Genomic DNA, 19,619 nt, shown 5'->3' with positions numbered 1-19,619 from the left:
GAATTAGATTTTGCATATGTCAAATCATCCAATTTATGGAGATGCTGAGATCAGACATTTAGTGTTCAACTATTATATATGTCGATTTTGATATTTTTCACCTTGAAATGGTGAGCCTTGTTTTTAAGAGAACTAGAATGTATGTCATGTGGAAGCCTCCAGAGAAGTGAGAAATTAGCTGTATTAAAGTTTAAGACTATGTATCTCTTAATTGATTATTCATGAGATACTGAGAGGAAAAAATAGCATTTGGTTACATAATTGTTGTCTAATGGTTTCTAGTTTTGAATGCTTTGTTTTGCAGTGCTACTAGGGTTAATTCTATATGTGGTTTCTGTATAGTGTGCATAATTTTTTCTTTTTAATACATGGCTCATTCAGCAGTAGATTATTGCCTGGTTCGCATGGAAAGAGAATAATCTGCAGATCTCAAAACTTGAGCTACTGTTAAATAGCCTATCAGTACTGCTTTCTAGAAAATATTATGTGAAACTTTGTGGAACGCTACAGATCACTTGACAAAAAAGACATGAGTAAATTTTAGAAATGGTGAATTTGTGGAAGGTAGGGACATAAATTTGTGGTCTGCTCATGTAACTTTTGAATTCATTTCCCACTCAGTTGCGTGTAAACTTGAAGTAAAAACAGAACCTGTATACACTAAGTAACTGGATGGGATGCCTGTCACTTCTGTTTTATTGATATTTAGGCCTGGGTGTATAGGCCATTGAGCAATCAATAAATCTTTAATCTCACTTCTTACTAATATCTAGTCTTTGCATTTCACTAATTGTTCTGATCTAGTTTTGCTGCTACCTTCTGGTACTACATTGATTTTTTTTCTGTACTATTTTTATTGAATGTGGAATGCAGATGGAAAGACCTTCGGTGTAGTTCTGTTTTTTACAGAGTGTTGGCAACTTAAGCTGATAATGGCTAGACTGTTTCCAATTTCAGGTAGTATAATGTTTGTCTGGCATTGTACCACCATTCTGGCAATGAGGAATGTGCTTTTTAGTATGTTATCCAGGAAGGGGAATGTGTTCTACTGTCAGAATCGGTGACATGTATTTACTTTGTGGGACATTATAGAAAATACACCAGCAAACCAACTACTGATACAGTGAACTAAATGGCATGTTTCTGAAACATTAAACCCATTTCAGTTATATGTTTTTTTCTGTTCCATGTTCAGTGACAAACAAGAAACCAGCTCAAGCATCTATTACGAAGGTGAAGCAATTTGAAGGCTCTACGTCTTTTGTCAGGAGAACGCAGTGGATGCTCGAGCAGCTTCGCCAGGTCAATGGTATAGACCCTAATCGGGTGAGTTTGAACAATTCTGGAAAACAGGAATTGAGCTCTTTTACTACTGATTTGTGAGTCAGGCATTCTTTCACCATTTGAAAGGTATCTGGAAAGATAAGATGCAGGTTTAAGTGTAAATTCTCAAAAAGTAATTAATGGAATATATGAAATAGATTTTAATGAGAAAGTTGGGAAGAGGCCAAAGCTCACAGTCATATAGGATTTTTTTCTTCCTGTCTTTCCCTACTTTTCTTCCTACTCTCTCTCTTTGTAAAGAGAAAAACAGGAGCTTTGTTTGCTTGTCGTCAGCTATAAGCCTCTTGGGTCCATTTTGGCATGTAGCTATGTTGTAAGATAGAGCACTAAGTAGAAGTAAGGATAGGAGAGGTTACTGAGGTTCAAGTTTGTGAAATATTGTGAACCTTGAGTTTTTTCTAGGACATTCTTCTACTCTCATCCTTCTGCATTGCTTATGTTTTTCTACAAAGGGTGATGGTGTGGTTTAGTTGCCAATGGCACGTGAACACTGATTTAAACCAAAAATAAAAGAAACAAACCAACCCCCACTAAATAGTTCCAGAATTACTCCTTTAATGTGGTATATACAGCCTGCCTTGAACTGTCTTGAGACAGTCATACTAATATGCAATAAGCTTATGAATACATATCTATAGTAGTAAACCATCAGAATTAGAAGTTAGAAATGTGGCTTATACTGTGTGATCACAAAGTGACTTACTGTGTTCACTGTACAGAAAAATGTTTGTGACTAGCCCACTTGGTTTGTTCAAAGCGGTGCTTTGATCAGCCACTTAAGCATCTTAACAGTGGTGTACCAAATTCTGTTACTACCCAGTACAGTCCTTTTTCTACAAAAAAGATTACCTTTGGCCACTGTCCTACGAAATGCAGGGAGTGGAATTTGTATTCCTTGGGGAAAGGGACAGTGAAAATGAGAGCAGTGACAATAGATAAGGGATGTGAGTTTTAGGCCCTTTCCCAGCTTGTGCTGCGCAGCTACGTAAATAACAGATACCTGGGATAATCTCAGATTGAAAGTCTTGTCAAGTTCTTAAACTTAGACATGTTCCTTTCAGACTTGTCTTCCTGTGAATTCCTAGTGTCATCGATTTTTATTTTTATTTTTTTTTTTAAAAAAAAAGGCAGCATTTACTAGATTAGATTGCAAAATTATATTTAGCAAATATTGCTAAATATATAGCAATATTTCTTGCATAAAATCCACTTATTTTGGAAGTTGATGCATGGTATAGAGTTGGACTTTGATTTGTTCTGGGAGTGCTCTTTTCTTTATGTGATCCTGAGACCTATACAAGACTTTATGATAATACAGTAAATATAGTAGATAGGACTTGTTATTTGTTTTCCCTTTTTGGCTGGACATCGAGAGCAGAGCCACATCTCTATAATAGTGTGAAAGTAGATTTTGCGCTGAAAGTCACAAATCCTTCTGTAATGAAGAATACACAAGTAACTGTATAATTGTAGATACCAAGGATTTCTTATGAGACTCCAGTTTATAATTTTTTGGTCTAAAGTATTTTTGTTTTCAGGTATTTTTGTCATAGCTGAATAGTCCTCATTCAGAATATCTGCAAGAAAAAAACTTCCTGCCGTACTTCTTTTGCATCCAGAAACATGCAAAGGAAAAATAATCCCAGAATGGTCTTGAGTTGTGTGACCTTCCAACATAATAACTTCTAAAAAATAATAGCTCTATATTACTCTCCAAATCATTATAAATCTGGAATAATAGTGATGTGTTGGTTTTCTTTTTTCTTCTAGGATTCCCCAGAATTTGATTTACTATTTGAAAATGCTTTTGACCAATGGGTAGCAAGCACAGCTTCGGAAAAATGCACATTCTTTCAGGTTCTACATCACACTTGTCAGCGTTACCTTACAGACAAGAAGCCAGAATTTATCAACTGCCAGTCTAAAATTATGGGAGGTAAGTCAATTGAAGCTGGAGTGCTTTGTGCAGTTGGACATGAAATGATTTTGCACGTGAGTTACTCTGTTCAGATGAGCTCGCAGCCCAATTACATCTTGAAGTCATGGGTCTGAATATGCTAACTTCACAGTAGTAAACTTCTAGGCTTCAGCATTTCTTCATCAAGCACCACTTCACACTCTTCTGCTATCTTTGCTCTCTTAGTCTTCAGTTCTAGAGGCAACATCCCCTATGCGCCTTGTCAGAAGTCATGCTCTCCTCCCTGTTTAGCAACCCTGGTTTTAATTTGTGTCTCTACTTTGGTTTATCCAGAAGCATTTCTGGGTGCCCTGAAATATTTCCTACTAAAAGCCTGTTTTTTGCCATTTCCTTACACTTCTGTGAAGAAGTGGTTGTTACTAAAATTCCCATGGGTTTTTTGGAATTTTCTTAGGTCTTGACAGGAATCAGTTAGTTTAAAGTTTTGTTACTGTTTGTAAGTCTCATATCTTAAGGTGGACTTCCAGGATTAGACTAAAAAATTTCTGGTTAGATAAAAAACATCTGGTTCATATGTGAAATTGGTATTTACCATTCACTTCCTGAGCAACAAAAACTATTCTTTGGGGAGGATTTTCACATGTTTCACTAAGTATTCTTTGTGAAAAGAAAATGGTTTAGTTGTTCCCATAGAATGAAATTTCTGAAAACAGTCGTCATCTTTTTGTCTGCTCCAAACCAGAACACTTTTAAAAACTCTTACACCTCCCATGTTTTCCCGTCTGGAATGAAAAATGTTTTTTCTCTTAATGAGTCTCCAAACTGTAGAAAAGTGCAAGCTTCCTTGGGGTTCTGTTTAGTTTTTGTTTCTCTCCCCCGCCCCCCGCCCCCCCCGGGGAAGTCTGTTTAATCTGCTATTCCTTTCATTATTCAGATTGGTATTTTTAATGCAATACCAAGTTTTCTAAAGAAATACTGTATCTATACTATAATTACAAGTTTTATTAGTGTGTACATATTCTTATTCAGTTCCAAAAGTATTGTTATAGCACTCATGCTGGTATTTTTAAATTAATTTTTTTAACTAAATTTTTTTGACCTGTAGAAAGTATTTTCTGCTCTAGTTAGCATTTTTCCTAATGTTCTAGTATACATGGGAATATACTTTGTTAATCTTTCCATCATCATCAAGAACTTTTGCATAAATAATTGTCATAACAGCTTTGAAATATCTCGCAGTTAAAGTCAGGTGTCCTTGGTAATGTGTAATACTGTGAAGTTAATTCAGTCACTGGGTTATGTTAGTTGGTCTGTTACTTTGAGGCAAAGGGCCTAATTAAGTGACCAGAAGCAGCACTATTCAGTGACTTCAGAAATTGTTCTGCAAGTTGGTAGCTGGGAGGGTCAGACACTGGGGTAAGATACTTGCAGTTCTGCTAGTCCTTGTTTGAAGCCAAGGGATGGGCCTGCTGTGTATCAAAACCCATTTAGTCTGAAACCTTCAGTATTTTTTTGTAGAAAATAGTGAAATGTGTTGTTGATCTCAAATTCATCCTGACTGGAAAAAGTCAGGTCCAACTGTATCCAAGCAAACCAAAGAACATATACCTGAGGATATAGCTTGAAATTAATTAAGTTCAGTTCAGAATTTGTTGGGTTATTTTGCTAATTAGCCAAGGCAGTATATTAAAATCATTCTTAAACCTTAGTGCGGTCAAATTTCAGATGAAACCTGTCACTTCATCTTCTCTACCAAGGTAGCATTTATGTTTTAAGTGATATTCTTCTGAACTTTCTGGAGGATGTGAAAAATTTTTTTGGAAGGTTAGTCAGTTTAACTTCTAATATGCTACACATATTTTTTTAAATACATTATGAGAATATATATATCCTTATACCCACATGCTTGTATATGTAATTATATATAGATATACTCATCATATATGTAATGTGTATGTTGTAGCTAATGCATATTTAAAAAAAAAAAAAAAAAAAAAAAAACAAACCACCAAAGAACACTTCCTCCCATGTGGAATTGAAGATGAAAGAACTTAAAGGGTTTGTTTACAAGCTTACTTATCTTATTGAGCCTTATTACTTCCTAAAGGATAGGAGTGAAGAAAGTAAAATTCATGCTGCTCCTGTTTCTGCAGGAAGTGCTTAGGAGCTTAGCTGTAAGTAAATATGAGTGTCCCTGTGGAACTGTAGACCCTCTTTGTTGCCTTTCTTCTTTTACCTTTTCCCAAACACACACACACTAAGGGCTGGAGCCCTGTCCCTGATTCTTTTCCTTCAGAATAATTTTTTGCTTTATTTTCATTTGAGTATCACTTAAGGATGTAGTCTGTAGAGTTAAATAGACTAGACCGTTTTCTGTAACTTAATTAATTACATCAGTAATTAGAGCAATAATGAGAACTGATTAAAGGTGTGGGTGCTAATTCTGAGAAGAAAGAACAAATTCAAATTTAGGAAGACCGTAACAAGATTCCTCCCACTAGTATCTTGTGCTAAATATTTCGAGTTTCTTTTATTTAGAATTTAGAAGAGCCCTCTCCATAGCTTATGTGCATTCTGGTGCTACCTTGGAGAGGGAAGGAAGGGCAAGCATTTGGGAGTAAAGGGGTTTTTAACTGAGGTAGGAAATATTTTCCACTTTTGTATCTTTCTAACATACAGGTTCTGATACTGGAATATGTTTAATTTGTAGTATCTCTCTGTTATGTTAATTGTCATTCAGTGGCCAAGTTAATGAGGTTGTATTGCTTTTACATCAGTAAAGTAAAAAACAAAGCTGGAGATGAGTGGTGTGCAGAAATTTTGTCATCTACAAGTTGTGTTCATTAGAACAACTTAATTCTTGACATAGCATTAGCCTGACACTGAAGATGAATTTGACTCTATTTCTGGATAGAACCTTGTGATACAGCATTTGAAGCTCTTCAAAGATTAACTCTGGACATGTAAGAATAAACAGTTGCTGCCACCTGTAGTTACCTATTAGAAATGCATAATCCTTGGAAAGGAGCAAGACCTCAGGTTGAAGGAAGATTGTGATCCTGAGATTTTGGGGTTTTTTGTTTTATGCTTTGGTTTTAACAGTCATTCTGCTGAATTAATTAAAATACTCTTAGAAGCCCAAAGTAATGACTTCTTTGCCTCTGTAACCTTTTCTCTAGGACAGCTGGCAGGCGTTATTAATGGATTATTCTTTTTCTCCTCCAAGAATATATTGCCAGTGTGAGAATGGTAATGAGTACTTCTTTTGTCATACACTACTGACTCGCATTAGCTTACCACATTTGAGACCTGGTAAGCATATAGTGGTATTTACCATCCTGTGCAAGATTAATGACTGACTAAAGGAGATAAACAAAAATTTGCCATTAGAAATTAGGACTGGAAGACAGACAATTGCTCCCCTCCCTCCTGTCAAATACCTGGTAGTTGTTAGTTTTAATTCTTAACTGATAGCCATTGGAAAAAACTGTGTAATTAGATGTAGTATTCTTACAGATTTTCCCTTGTAAGTTAATTGTGATGCAAATTAATTATTTGACAAAAAAAACCCACCCCAAAGTAGCTACTATATTATTTTTGTGGTGTTTTACTATTTTGAAATTACAAATCAGATAAATTTTAGCAATGTTTCCATACAGAAAGAACAACTTATTTTGTGTTTGATTAAGATAATTCTCACCAATATATACTAAATACTCAGTTGTTTGCTTTAGAGAAATAAAGGCCACTGTCAGTCTGGAGACTGAAATATTAGAAATACATTTTCTGCTGCCAAAGACCGTTGCAGGTGCTTGCTTTTATGCTTTGCATATTCATGTCAAGATTAATTCTGCTTTACATTTTTTTTTATTTAACTGGATGGGTTTTAGTTATCTTAAGCATAAAAGCCATGTGTTGAGATCAGAATGGATAAGAATATTTGAGTGCTTGTTCTGTAGAAATACTGCATATAATCAGAGCTCTAAATTAACTTTCTAAAATGGGAATCTTGGGGAAAAAAGTACATTATGTTCTTGTAAAATCTGTAGGGTTACATAAAATGTGAAGGGACATTTATCATTATAAAGGTTGGTTCCCTTTTGGTCTGTGTAACTCTGAGACGAGATAATACAGAAAGCATTAAGTGAGATATTTTCTTGTCTTTTCTGAAGAATTAAAGTCTGAGTGAGGTGTTATCTTCAAGATCCAGAATATTACTGTTTGTCATAGAAAATTAGCAGATTTTGGTGCTTACAGAGCCAGAATGGAGTTCTGTGGTTTTGTAGTAATTAGTGATTCTGAAAATTCCTGGTTGGTTAGAATTTCATTAAGTATAAATATTAGTTAGTACTGAAAATATTACTAACTTCAGTTAGTATTGATTTTTATAAATGTATTAATTGAGAGTTTAAAGTTTTCAAGTCTAAACAAATTTCTCAGTTTAGAAGAGGGTAAAGGTTGTGCTAGTATGAAATTCTAATCCATAATATACAATAATGTCTGTCCTGGCACCAATGCCAGTATATAAAGACATTCACAGGAGAAGTACATTTGAAAGGGAGAAGACAAGGTTTTTTTAGATTCATTTGTGACCTGTCAATTTGGTTTATCTTAATCTTTGTGCTATATATTCTCCAGACTTTAATTAATAGTTTCTAATTTCTGTAATTTTGACTACACTTTAAACTTCAGTACTGTATTTTGGAGGCAGGAAGGCAGGGGCATCAAAACTATGTGGTGATGTTGAACCCTAGAACAAACTGAAATGTGTGGATGTTATTGGCTTGAAAAATTATAGATAATATCTTATCCTTTTATTTATGGAATATTTTTTAGCACTAAAACCAAGTCAAGACAAAAAGGTCAAAGGTAGAAGGAAAATAAACACTTAGCTTATGAAAATCCTTGCTTTAATGTGCTGCCTGTGAAAAAACATTTAAAAGATTAGCTATCTAAAAATATGAATATAGTAATAATTTTTTTAATAAGTAAAGACTGGATGTAATCTGTTAGATATTTACTTGTTCTTCTGATCATCAAGCAAACTAGTAGTTAATGAGGCTTAGGGGATGACTTAGTTGTATAGTTACTCGTGTGCCTGTCCCATGCCTTTGAGAAGGTGGCAATGCATACAGCCAGACCATGGATCTGATCCACTGTGGCAGTTCTATTTACTTCTCTATAAATAAAATACAATTGGTTTATAATGCAGTTCTACTGAACTGCTGTCCTATCTGTAGTGCATTCCAAGACCTTTGAGTCATACACTTGTGTATATTTTGTTTCACTGTGTGTGCCTTGGTAAGTATTTTCCTAGGAAATTGCATTTAAACAATGTATTGTTTATTGTGGCTTGTAAGTTACTGCACTATCAGTTCTGGTGCATTATAGTTCTGCTTGAAAAGGTGCTTTTGTGAAAGAAAGTGAATAGAATGTAAAAATAAACTTAATAGAGAAGTCCGTTTCTGCACGTTGGTCATGCCATGAATCTGATTCCAGGAGAAAGCACAGTGTCACGGTGCTACATACGACAAGAAAAAGTTTGTGTAGGTCCTATTTTGCATTGCAGTGAACACTAGAGATCACATCCTCCAGACATAAAAACGTTACTGTATTTCAGATGAAATGCAACTGTCTGGACTTATAAATTAATGCTGACATCTTTGAAATGCTCTCTGCAGGTAGCTGGTATTTGCTGTGGTTCACTAAACAAAATTGCTGATTAGTAAGCTGAAGAAAAGTTAATGTTTTTCTTCTTTACTGGTTGATTGGTCTTAGCACACCTGAGTTATTACATACTCACTTTCAGTTCTGTAAGCCCACCTGAAGGACTGCCTGATATGTTTCTTACCCCAGAGGTGGAATTTATCTTGAATGTAATTTATGATAATAATGGCAAAGCTGTTCACTGTCGGTTTGACCCTGATTTGTTTTACTGAGATATCTTTTACTGTTTCACCTTGCATAGCTTCCTTAGTTTAGTGTTTTTAATAGGTTTTGAAGGTACAAGTCTGATTTACACATACTGAGTATAGGTATATAGATATATTCATGTACAGATGAAACATAAGCTTGTTTTTTGTATATGTATTTTATAGTATTGGAATTCATCAGTACATGCTTAAAATAAGCTGGATGCTAGTTCTGTTTTGGTGCTGCTGTGCATTAATTGGTTGGTGAAAGCCGTCTTCTGGTCACCTTTGTGTGTAACCATGTGAGACCAGCCAGCTTCTTCATCCTTAATGAAACTTTTTGATCTAGGTGTACTCTGATATGGAAAGGTGATTGTCCATGTTCATAATGACTTCAGAACTGTTAGAAATGGAAAACAGAATTGCTTCTTACAAAAAAGGAAAAAAGCAGCCTTGGATGATGTCCAAATGAAATATTTTAAAAGGGAAAAACTGTACCACCTGAATGCCCAGCTGTTTCAAAAACTAAAATCCCTCTTTTCTGTGCCTGAGACCTGGTATTTCTTTTCTTCTTTAGGTTACAGTTACTTCATTCAATGCAGCCATTTTTCCTAGTCTAGAAAATGAATGCATGTGGTGCTTCGATAGTAATAACTGAAAATGAACTACTGAAAATACTGCTATGGGACTCACTTTTGTGTCAATCCAAACCCATTCCTTAATGTTCGTGAGCTGCTTAAGTCCTTGAGATTTTTTTTTTTTGCATAAATTCTTAGATTGCTTGAGACAAGAAAACTCAAATGAAGCATTAAATAACAGTTTTTCTTAAAATGACAGTGTTCTCAACCATTTGACCTCATCTTGTTTGTAAACCGCACAGCCACTACTCCATTTGAAATGTTACTTGGAACCATGTGGCGCTTAATGAATTGATTTTTTTTTTTAGTGTATCTTTTTGTTATATTTTTGAATTTTGATTCCACTTTCAGTCAGAAAGTATAGGACTCAAGCTGTCTCAATAATCACTTGATCTTCTGGGTAAAAATCCTGTATGCCATATTTTTCATAAATGGTCCCTTTCAAGGTCATAAGGCAATGACATTACTATACATCTGTATGAAGTAAATAAAGTGTAAATTATCTTGTATTTGTTATCCATTCCAAAATTCATTCTAAATTTAGTACCATGTAGTCCTTCATAAGTAGCAGGAATTCACTGGTGTTGACATTTTCAGTTTTCTGTACTTGTGTTGACACAGATAGGAACAGTTCAGTGTATATATATATCCCCACCGTGTGGTTTCACAGCAATGGCTCTCTTTGATAGCATAGGTCATTTCTCTTCTGAAGGATTTTATCTTCTCCTTCATCTTTTGCAGTTCCCATATTGACGTAAGAATGTGTAGAAGACCTTGCTTGGATGGTCTTATTTACTAATACTTTATTTTCCTTTCTGATCGTTCAGATGCAATGTTAATTTGATAGCTGCATTTTAATTCATAATATCTATAGTACATGGGCTGTGTGTTTTTTGTTGGTTTTCATTTATTTGTGTTTTGTGGGGGTCTTTTGTGGTTTTTATTTATTTGTTTTCCTTCTTATAAACCCTAGTATTTGAAAACACAGAACTCAGGATAGGCCACTACAGTGGAAGAAAATCAGGGTTTTTTTCCCTCTAAGTTCTTGCAGTTCAAACTATATTATTTTAATATGGCTGACCTTCCCAGGTTCAGGGCTTCCAAAAAATGAATTGGAAGATAGTATTTAAATGTTGGAAAAGTCTGTGCTAAATCTATGTGAAGATGAGGCAAATGATACCAGTTAAACTACATTCTCCATCTCCAGACTTTCTGGGAATTGACGGGAAGGAAGATAAAGTTATTCAGCAGCTGGGATGTTGGGAGATGATCCCTTTGTTCCACATGGTAATAAAACCATAATCCTTTCCAGGATTAAAACTTTCAGAATCAGGAGTCTGTTTAGAGGAACAAAAGACTAGAACAACTAAAATTGCTTCTTTATGTGTTAATACATAGTTAATTTTGTGTCCAGCAAAACTAAATCTACAACAAAGAAATATTATTAAGCAATTTATTGCTGAACAATGTTCCTTTCATGTTTTCATCTCTCTCTTCTTTTTCAATTCTGTGTACATAACTGCTCAAAAAATAAAAAAAGTCTGCTGGCAGTGCTGTCGGATAAAATTGCCCATTCTAATTGTCTAGTTCTGTTTTCCACCCCCTGATTTTAACAGCCATTCCATGCTAGCTTAATTATATATCTCCAGTCTCCACATTTGAATAGAATGTCAGTCCCTGTTCTTTGGCTTAGAAGAAAAAGCTAGTTTCTGGGTGTCTAATGTCTTTCATCTGGTCTCTAAATAAACATAGATATGTAAAACTTCCTCCTAACCAAGCTTTCTAAACTGTTTAGATTTCGAACCTGGAAGAGGTTAATCTAAAATACAGAGTTGTAGATCATCAGTCTAGGTAGCAGATAAACAGGAAAGTGTCTTCCAGGCTACTCAAGCCACTTGAAAATTAACCCATAAATTTTAGTTGCAATGACTCAATATTTTTATGATTCCTTTTCATAGATTAGCATTTTTTAATATAAAATATTAAGAAATGGAACACTGTATGTAGTCTTGATGATGTCTTAGACCAAAGTATTGGATTTTTGCTGTTCAGAATTACTTACAAAAGGATTGTTTCAGAATGCCTGCTGTGGCATCATAGTAATTTTCTAAGTATAGAATTTATTGATTTTTCTGTCTTTCTTTCTCTTCACAGTATTTAAACTCAGAAAATGCAAAACTTTAGTAGACTTTAGTGCATTGCATTACATCTGTGCAGATGTAGAACATCTTGAGAGGAGAAGAGGCTTGGTATGGATGCCACTGTTTTGATTTCCAGGGGTAGAATCAAATCTGAAGTGGCAATCCCTAAAATCACTTAATTTTCCTATTACTGAAGGTTAGAAGCTGATCCAAGCTACTGAAAGACTAGTTATACTGGCTAGTCATGAAAGACCCTTTACTGCTGTCAGGTTACAAACAGATTTTGTAATGACATTTGTCTCATCTCTTCATTCTGTCAGGAATTTTTCTTCATTAAAATAATACATAGTTGGTGAAGCTGTGTAATATTGTCTACTCTCTCTCCAGTGCCAGACAACTAACAAGGTATAACATCAAATTATATCTTTCCCTCTTTGCTTTTATATTTACATTTGATAAAAATGTAAAGAGAGTACCTTGGCTGGTTGCTTTTTCTTCTTCTCAGTATGTACCCTCAGTTTGCACACCTACATAAACAATATTCTTTCTTCTCTTTCCTTCTCCCCTCCTCCCCCCCTCTGAAGGGCTAGTGCTGAAATGATGCTTTAAAGCTAGTTATAGATTTCAACAGGAAAGTACAAAAAGTAAAGTTCTTTCAAGTGTCGACTTAAGCTTACAGTTAGCAAAGCCATTGCTATTCTAACCTGGACAGGTTTTTAGTAGCATGTCTTTCCACTCCTGCTGAATTTAAGGTGAGTAGTGTCTTTCAGACTTCCCTTATCCCCTGTCAGGAAGCACAGCAGATTCCTCTTCATTCATTGTGAATTTCAGCTCTTAAGTTATTAAGCTGTTGAGCGCCAGGATACTGTGATTGTTCTACATGGTTCATGCTTGATAGTGGTACAAAAGTGAAGAAACTTTATTCCATCCGTGTCTCATTTAGAACATTTCCACAAATGTATGATAAAAAAAATCATGCAGATGAGTTGAGCATAACTCTACTAAGCAGAATACTATTAGCCTAGTTATAGCAGTCTTGAAATCAGAACATTTATTGGGGTCAATAGGTGGACCTTGCAGCCTCTTCTAAGATTAGTGCAGCTGTGATGATATTACTTGCAAGACCCTGAGTAGTTAGCAGTCCACATCTGGAATGGCTGTGTAGGCTGCACTCGTTGCAGGAATGCGGAATACAGACACAGTCTTCGTTCAGTCAGTCGACCCAGAAAGAATACATAGCTTTCTTTTTTAGCTTTCTTTTCAGTAAATAGGTTAAAGCCAGGGCTAAAACAAAAAGTGGGATGTTACCCACTAGACTGATTTTTTTAGTTGTGGTGGGTTTTGTTGGTTGTGTGTTGTTTTTTTTTTTTTTGTTTGGTGGCTTGTTTTTTTTTTGGTTTTTTTTTTCCTGTGGCACTTAAAATGTACCTAGCGAATCTGAAGAGCTGACATGGCTAATGAGAGCAGAGGAAGAAACTGATCTCAGCTGTCAATAAAGGTTATCTTATTGATTGCTCATGAAGGTTTTGCAGCTGAAGAGTTAGGATTATCATTTTGCCTCCTACCTTTATAATCATTAGGACTTTTCTAAAAGTATAATGTTATGATCTAAAGGTATTTTGTTATTGTTAGAAATAATTTGGAAGCATCTGTTTAACTCCCAGGGTATAGATATTACTTAAACTAGTAGGAATAAAATAATGCTGTTTCCTCATGTGAAAACTGAGATGTTAAACTTGGGGGTTTTTTGGCCTTAAAAGTACAAGATTACAGATATATAAAATGAAATTGTATGCAGATGTAAATAACGTATTCAGAAGCAATAAAGTGACAAAGTAGGGTTATGTTAGAATATGTTGTTATAGTATGAAATATTCTAAATTACTAGAATTAATGTTACAGGCTTCATTTCAGATGTTGCAGTCAGGAAGACTGAAAAATATTGGGTCGTATTTTAAGAGGTTTATAGAGGTTTAAAGAGTGCTTATAATCCACTGTTTGTTTTCTTTTTTCTGTTTGTCTTATGTGCTTTGGAAAAAATATCAGATCAGATGGCTTTCTTAATCTAAAAGTCTCTGCTTCAAAATAATATGCAGTTTTCTTGCATTTTTCTATTCACAGCTGTTCTTGGCCACTGTTGGCATTAATGGGTATTAAAAGGTTTGTGTCAGAAGAAATAGCCTATGCCACATCAAAACAGGGGAAACTAGTGTAATCAGTCTTAATTTGAGATAATTTCTCTACTCTGAAACCTGTGTTATTTTCCTGAGCAGAATCACATTTTTTATAAAGGTGGACCATTGATCTGTGACTTGAGAGTACAGTGACTCAATGTTGTGTGATTAGTAAAAGCTATATTAAGTGCAGAATACATACTACGTACATCACAATAGTTACCACACTTTAGTAACTAACTATTCTTTTGATGGTCATAAACTTTCCAGATTGAGGTGCAAAGACCTACAGAACTGTTTTGTTTGCTTTCAGAGGAGGTGGAAGTCTGTGGAAATCCTCCTGTCCAAGCTGAGCTAGGAGACTTCTAGATTTTATAGCTTACACTTAAGTTTGGAAGTACATTATCCTTGAAAGATAATTTGAGAGGTTTATGTTCAGATTTAAATTCAGGTTCAAGTATTTCAAAGTTATAATTAAATTAATAAATCAATTAAATACACTACTTTCTATGAATGTTCTGTCTTTCAGATCACTTAATCATCCTTTCTGGCTGATAATTTAAATATAGAAATTAACTGGGCAACTTTCCAGTCGTGTGATACAGGAATTCATTAAGTTGTAAGAGGGAATTATCTTATAGGATAACACGAGTTGCTTAATAAGGATTTTGAATGGCTCTCTGAGAGGTCAGAAACCTCTTATCTGTTTAGTTCTTTTTAGCAGCAGTTTCCTCTTTTATGCAAAAGAGCTCCTAAACAAGGCTGTTAGCACAGCACCAATACACCTGAAAGGATGTGTAACAGTCACTTGGCAGGGAGGTGAGGGCATGAAAAAGGAGGGGAAGAACATGTTTGTCCTGTTGACCTTTGGGATCAGCTGTTAATGTTACAGTACTGATGGAAAGCCTTGGGCTCATGGTAGTCTAGGAACTCTCTGGTAATTACAATTTTAAGAAAGCAAATATGCTCAGTAAGGAGAGGCAGTTTATGGAAGTGTGAAGTGGCACCATCGGTCAGAACTGATCAGTTTAAATATTTTTAATTTGAAATACCTAAGCTTCCCAAGTTAGAAGCCTAAATAGAGTTCACTTAGTCCTTTATTACTATTGTGTTTCTGGTGAGTCATTCCAGACACAAGTGTTCCTTGTGGACATTTTTAGTGGAGGAAGAGACTTTCCCTTCTTGTCTTCAGTGCTGTGTTGCAGTAATGAACAGCTATTAAATATTTTTTTAATGGTAAAATTCTTTCTTCTAACAAACCTTTTTAGCTAGGTTAAGCAGTCAAAACAATATGTGGGGGTCACCACCTTGACACCCTAGGGGAAACTTTCGGACTAGAGAAACTTGTAACTTCTGTTTTCTAGGAAGTTGAATTCCCATCTGAACACATGCCAGGTAAAGAATTTGAGCTTCCTGTGTTTGCTTTATTCTTTCTGAAGTGTTGTTTTCAGTGGTTAAGTATGGTTTGGAGGGTGGAGGAGGAGGTGGCTTTTGCAAAGTGTTTGCTAAGTAAGAGTGACTCATCAGATACAAGTGATGTTCAAGCAGGGTTTTATTATTGACAGTAGCTGATCGAAACAGATGGGAGAAATGCACACAATTAGTGGAGAAGACATTCAGACATAAACATAGTTGTACCAGTCCTGGGTGACTATGATGCTGCTGAAAGATTGCCCTTAAATGTATTGCTTCTAGGTTACCAGACCACGTTTTTCCTGAGGACAGCTACTCTTGTACAGCCTGTCAGTCTCAGGCCAGACACTGCGTTTCATTTGACATGTTCAAACCATTGCTCTTAACCGACTCCATCCTGACCTTGACAAGTTCTCACTTCAGTCTTCTTCATTCTTAATCATGAGCTACAACTTTATGTCAGCCTACGTGGTAACAGAAGTTGGTGATTTTGAATATGCTACTTAAATAGTCTTTGTGTAAATACGCAGATTGAATTTGTAGCAAACAGAATTCTCAGACACCTACCTGATTTAGAAGTGTGAATCTGTTGACAAACACACTGTGTTCCATGCCTCCATTAGCACATTAGTGCATTATGTTTCTCAGTAATAATTAATGCTACTTAATCAGAAGATCAATCAATGCTGTTGACACAGTGACTGCAAGCAGTACCTTTGTTTAGAAAAATCCTGTGTTCTATCTTCAGGGTATGTTGCTACGTGATTCTCCTACCCACCCTAAAAGAAATGTCACTACTTTGGTAAATTGAGTTCAAAACAAAACAACAAAAAAATTGCATTTGGACATATGTAAACCCTTTGGATTGCCTTAGTAGGGAAAAGATGAACTAGACTTTGTATTGGTTTGGGCTGTGTTGAAGCTCATTTTCTTCACAGCAGCCAGTAGAATGCTGTATTCTAGACCTGTGATCAAAACTGTGTTGATAACACACCAGTGTTTTAGGTGAACGGTGCTTTCTTACACAGTGTCAAGGCATTCTCAATTTCTCATTCTGCCTGCCCCCAGCAAGTAGGCTGGGAGGGGACACAAGTAGCCTGGAAGCTGAGCCAAGTTGGCCAAGGTGATACTGAATGCCATGTAACAGCTTGTTCAGCAGTAAGAACTGGGCAGGGGAGAAGGGAGTTCCCAAGGTAGCCACTGCTCAGGGACCAGCTGGGCATTGGGCTGCTGGTGGTAAGTGATTGGGTTTTGCATCACTTGGGTTTTGTTCGTTTTGATTCTTTCCCCTTCACGTATTAAACTGTTTTTATCTCAGGCTTTCAGTTTTCTTGCTTTTGCCCCTTTGATTCTCTTCCCTCATCCCACTGGGTGGGAGCTTACCTGCTAATAAGGGTCAACTCACCTCAGGCTTTCATTCAAAATCAGATGTTTTTCATATTAAATATAACTCTACTTAGTAGTGCTGTCTTTTTATCATACATGAAATATGTTTCCTACTGAATATGCCTTACAGAAAAGTACTCTGGTTTAGAATGGAATTTGATTGGGTATTTTATCTCACGGTCATGAAGCAATGTAAGAAATACAGGATTTCGCCTACTGGCAGAAATGGCTGAAAGGTTTCAAACAAAAACCCCATGCTTCCTCTTTATAGGATGATATCAATGTCAATAAAAATCCACGTGGAAGTTATCCCATTTCTGGTGATTTTACCACTCAGCTGATCAAAAGCAGCAAAGCTCTCAAGTTTTTTTGGTATTCATGACTAATCACATGTGGCCCCAGTAGAACTGCCTGTAAGATAAATGTTTAAATTCGGCATCTCATTCTAAAACAGAAGCTTGCCATGGTACGTAGCTGCTGTTCTTTGTTTTAGTTGCACATTCTTCTGCTTGTCAGGTCAGCTGTAATAGTTGCATTGCTTGAGATTCAGAACTTTTCCAGAGTAGGCCCCTTTAACTCATAATTGTCATAGTGAGCAAATATCAACCTGCTCAGTATGATTTTTAGACTTTATTGGTTTTATCATCCACAAGAAAAATATTATTTTTAGAGAACACGTTAAGCTTGCTTTCTGCAAGGTTTTCATATTACATACAATGTCTTTTCTACCTTGGCTCTTCAGATATGAAGTTTTTCCCAAAAGTGCAAGTTTCTATGCATTTGGCCTCTATTTGATATACTGGGTTAATAATCTTGACTATTTATCATTAATATAAGTACCAATGTTAACTATCACCATTAAATGTTATTTAATGATGGTTTTCATTTTTCAAGATTTATCTGTAAGAAGGTATTTACTTAAAATAACTAACAGCATAATAACTCCCCCAAGGATTAACAGCGTTTTGAGCAAAGTAAAGATAAGACCCAAATTCCTACAGTAAATTGAAGCAAAGATATGTTAAATGATTTTTTTTTCTAACTACTGTTTGAAATTTGAATCAGTAATTTGATCAGATTAGTCTCTTCATGACTGCTGCAGGCATTCTTAACAAAAACTTTTCATACACAGAGTTTTTCTTCATTTTCTTGGTCCTTGTCAGATTTTTCTGTGGAGAAAATGCTTTTTGACCCTTTTTCTACAACATTGAATCTGGTCTTACTTAGGTGACCCAACAGAGTAATACTTGCAAAGCTTTACATAACACATTATTTCACGTGTCATCTATGCAACATAGCTTTCTTCTGATATTTTTAAAGACACTTATCTTTTCAGTTAACACAAATAATCTGTGGTTACAAAAGCATTTACATTAGATTACCTGTTCAAATGTATGAATAATTTAGTTGACACCATTGCTATGGAGTACTGAATTAAACAGAAGGGAATCTCAGTAAATCAGAAGGTATTCTCATTATCAAGATCTTTCATCAATGAAAAAACTTTTTTTTTTTTTTACTCTAATGGCCCCTGTGTTGTTTAATGTCCCTATTTTAAATAAAAGGGCACTACCATCAGAGATAATACTTCCATTTTCTTCTGACTGGCAAGAAAGCTTATCATACTCAACTGTTTGTGCAGGGGGTTATTATAGTCCCTTACAGAACCATAAAAAGGGTTGGTTTTGTGCAGTACAACTCTTTCTAAATCTAAGATTTTGCAAGCCACATGGAGAAATTTGGGTACACCTTGCTTGTTAGAAATAAAAATACTGAATTCTTGTACCCTTAAGGTGATTTATTTTTTTTAAGACCTTATCTTCTCCACTTGATTAAATTTTATTGCCTGTGCTCTGCAGAAGCCATTTTATTCATGTGCTGCTTTCAGGTTTTGGTCAGCTTAACAGTCTGCTGTGCTTCATGCTACATGATTTTTTTTTAAATTTGTGTAGTTCTGGTTAGGATATGTTGAAATATGGGAGTTAAGCAGCAGAGATCATCCAGATGCATATATTTGAAAATAATATTATTTGGCCAGCTAAATGGAAGTCAGTTCTTTTCTTAGAAAAGTTTATGAAAAGAATTCAGTCAAAAATTGTATGTGCAGGGATACTGTTTCTCTTATGAAATCCTCAAAGCCACAAATAGTTGTAGACTTAGAAAATATACTAGGCAAGTGTCACTATATGTTTACCTTGCTCTAAAACTTTTTGAAAGCATCTGCTGGTTCTTGTAATTTTCTTAAATGTCCATCAATTGTTGTTAAACATCTTCAGATGTTTTCTTGGAACATAATGAACATGCAAACCAGATCGGAGTAAAATCTGGTATTTTGTCTTTGATAGCAGTGATCTCCTTACTTCATTATTTGCAAACAAAATTGCCAATCTCTAATGCTTTTGGGGAGAGGGGGAACACATCCTAAAGGGAAGGTTTAGAGCATTTAAACAGGTTAAAGCATGGCTGTCTGAAAGAGATCAAACAGCTGGCTTCAATACAGTTCCTATGTGTAGCGAGACTGATTAAAGTGAAAGTAAAATTAAATAATAATATGGGCATAAGGTGTGTTACTACTGGCAAACACTACTAACTGTAACTCAGGATTAAGACTTTCTGTGACTTGATCTCGCTGTTGTCAATCCAAGGTAATGTTACAGGAATCATGCAATTTCTGCTGTGTTCAGAAACACCTC

At 35.4% G+C, this 19,619-nt stretch overlaps 1 protein-coding gene across 2 annotated transcripts in view; it reads left to right on the top strand.

The window, feature by feature from the left end:
• STXBP6 (syntaxin binding protein 6) overlaps positions 1 to 19,619 on the top strand; it is a 124,185-nt gene that overhangs the window by 90,400 nt on the left and 14,166 nt on the right. For both annotated transcript variants that reach the window (XM_074909819.1, XM_074909818.1), the window contains exons 3-4: positions 1,196 to 1,326; positions 3,115 to 3,280. In XM_074909819.1, the coding sequence (XP_074765920.1) occupies positions 1,196 to 1,326; positions 3,115 to 3,280 (297 nt within the window). The remainder of the gene's footprint in view (positions 1 to 1,195; positions 1,327 to 3,114; positions 3,281 to 19,619) is intronic.

This window comes from Athene noctua, chromosome 6 (assembly GCF_965140245.1).
Source record: "Athene noctua chromosome 6, bAthNoc1.hap1.1, whole genome shotgun sequence".
Taxonomy (NCBI): domain Eukaryota; kingdom Metazoa; phylum Chordata; class Aves; order Strigiformes; family Strigidae; genus Athene; species Athene noctua.
This window is presented reverse-complemented; position numbering and strand designations above follow the sequence as displayed.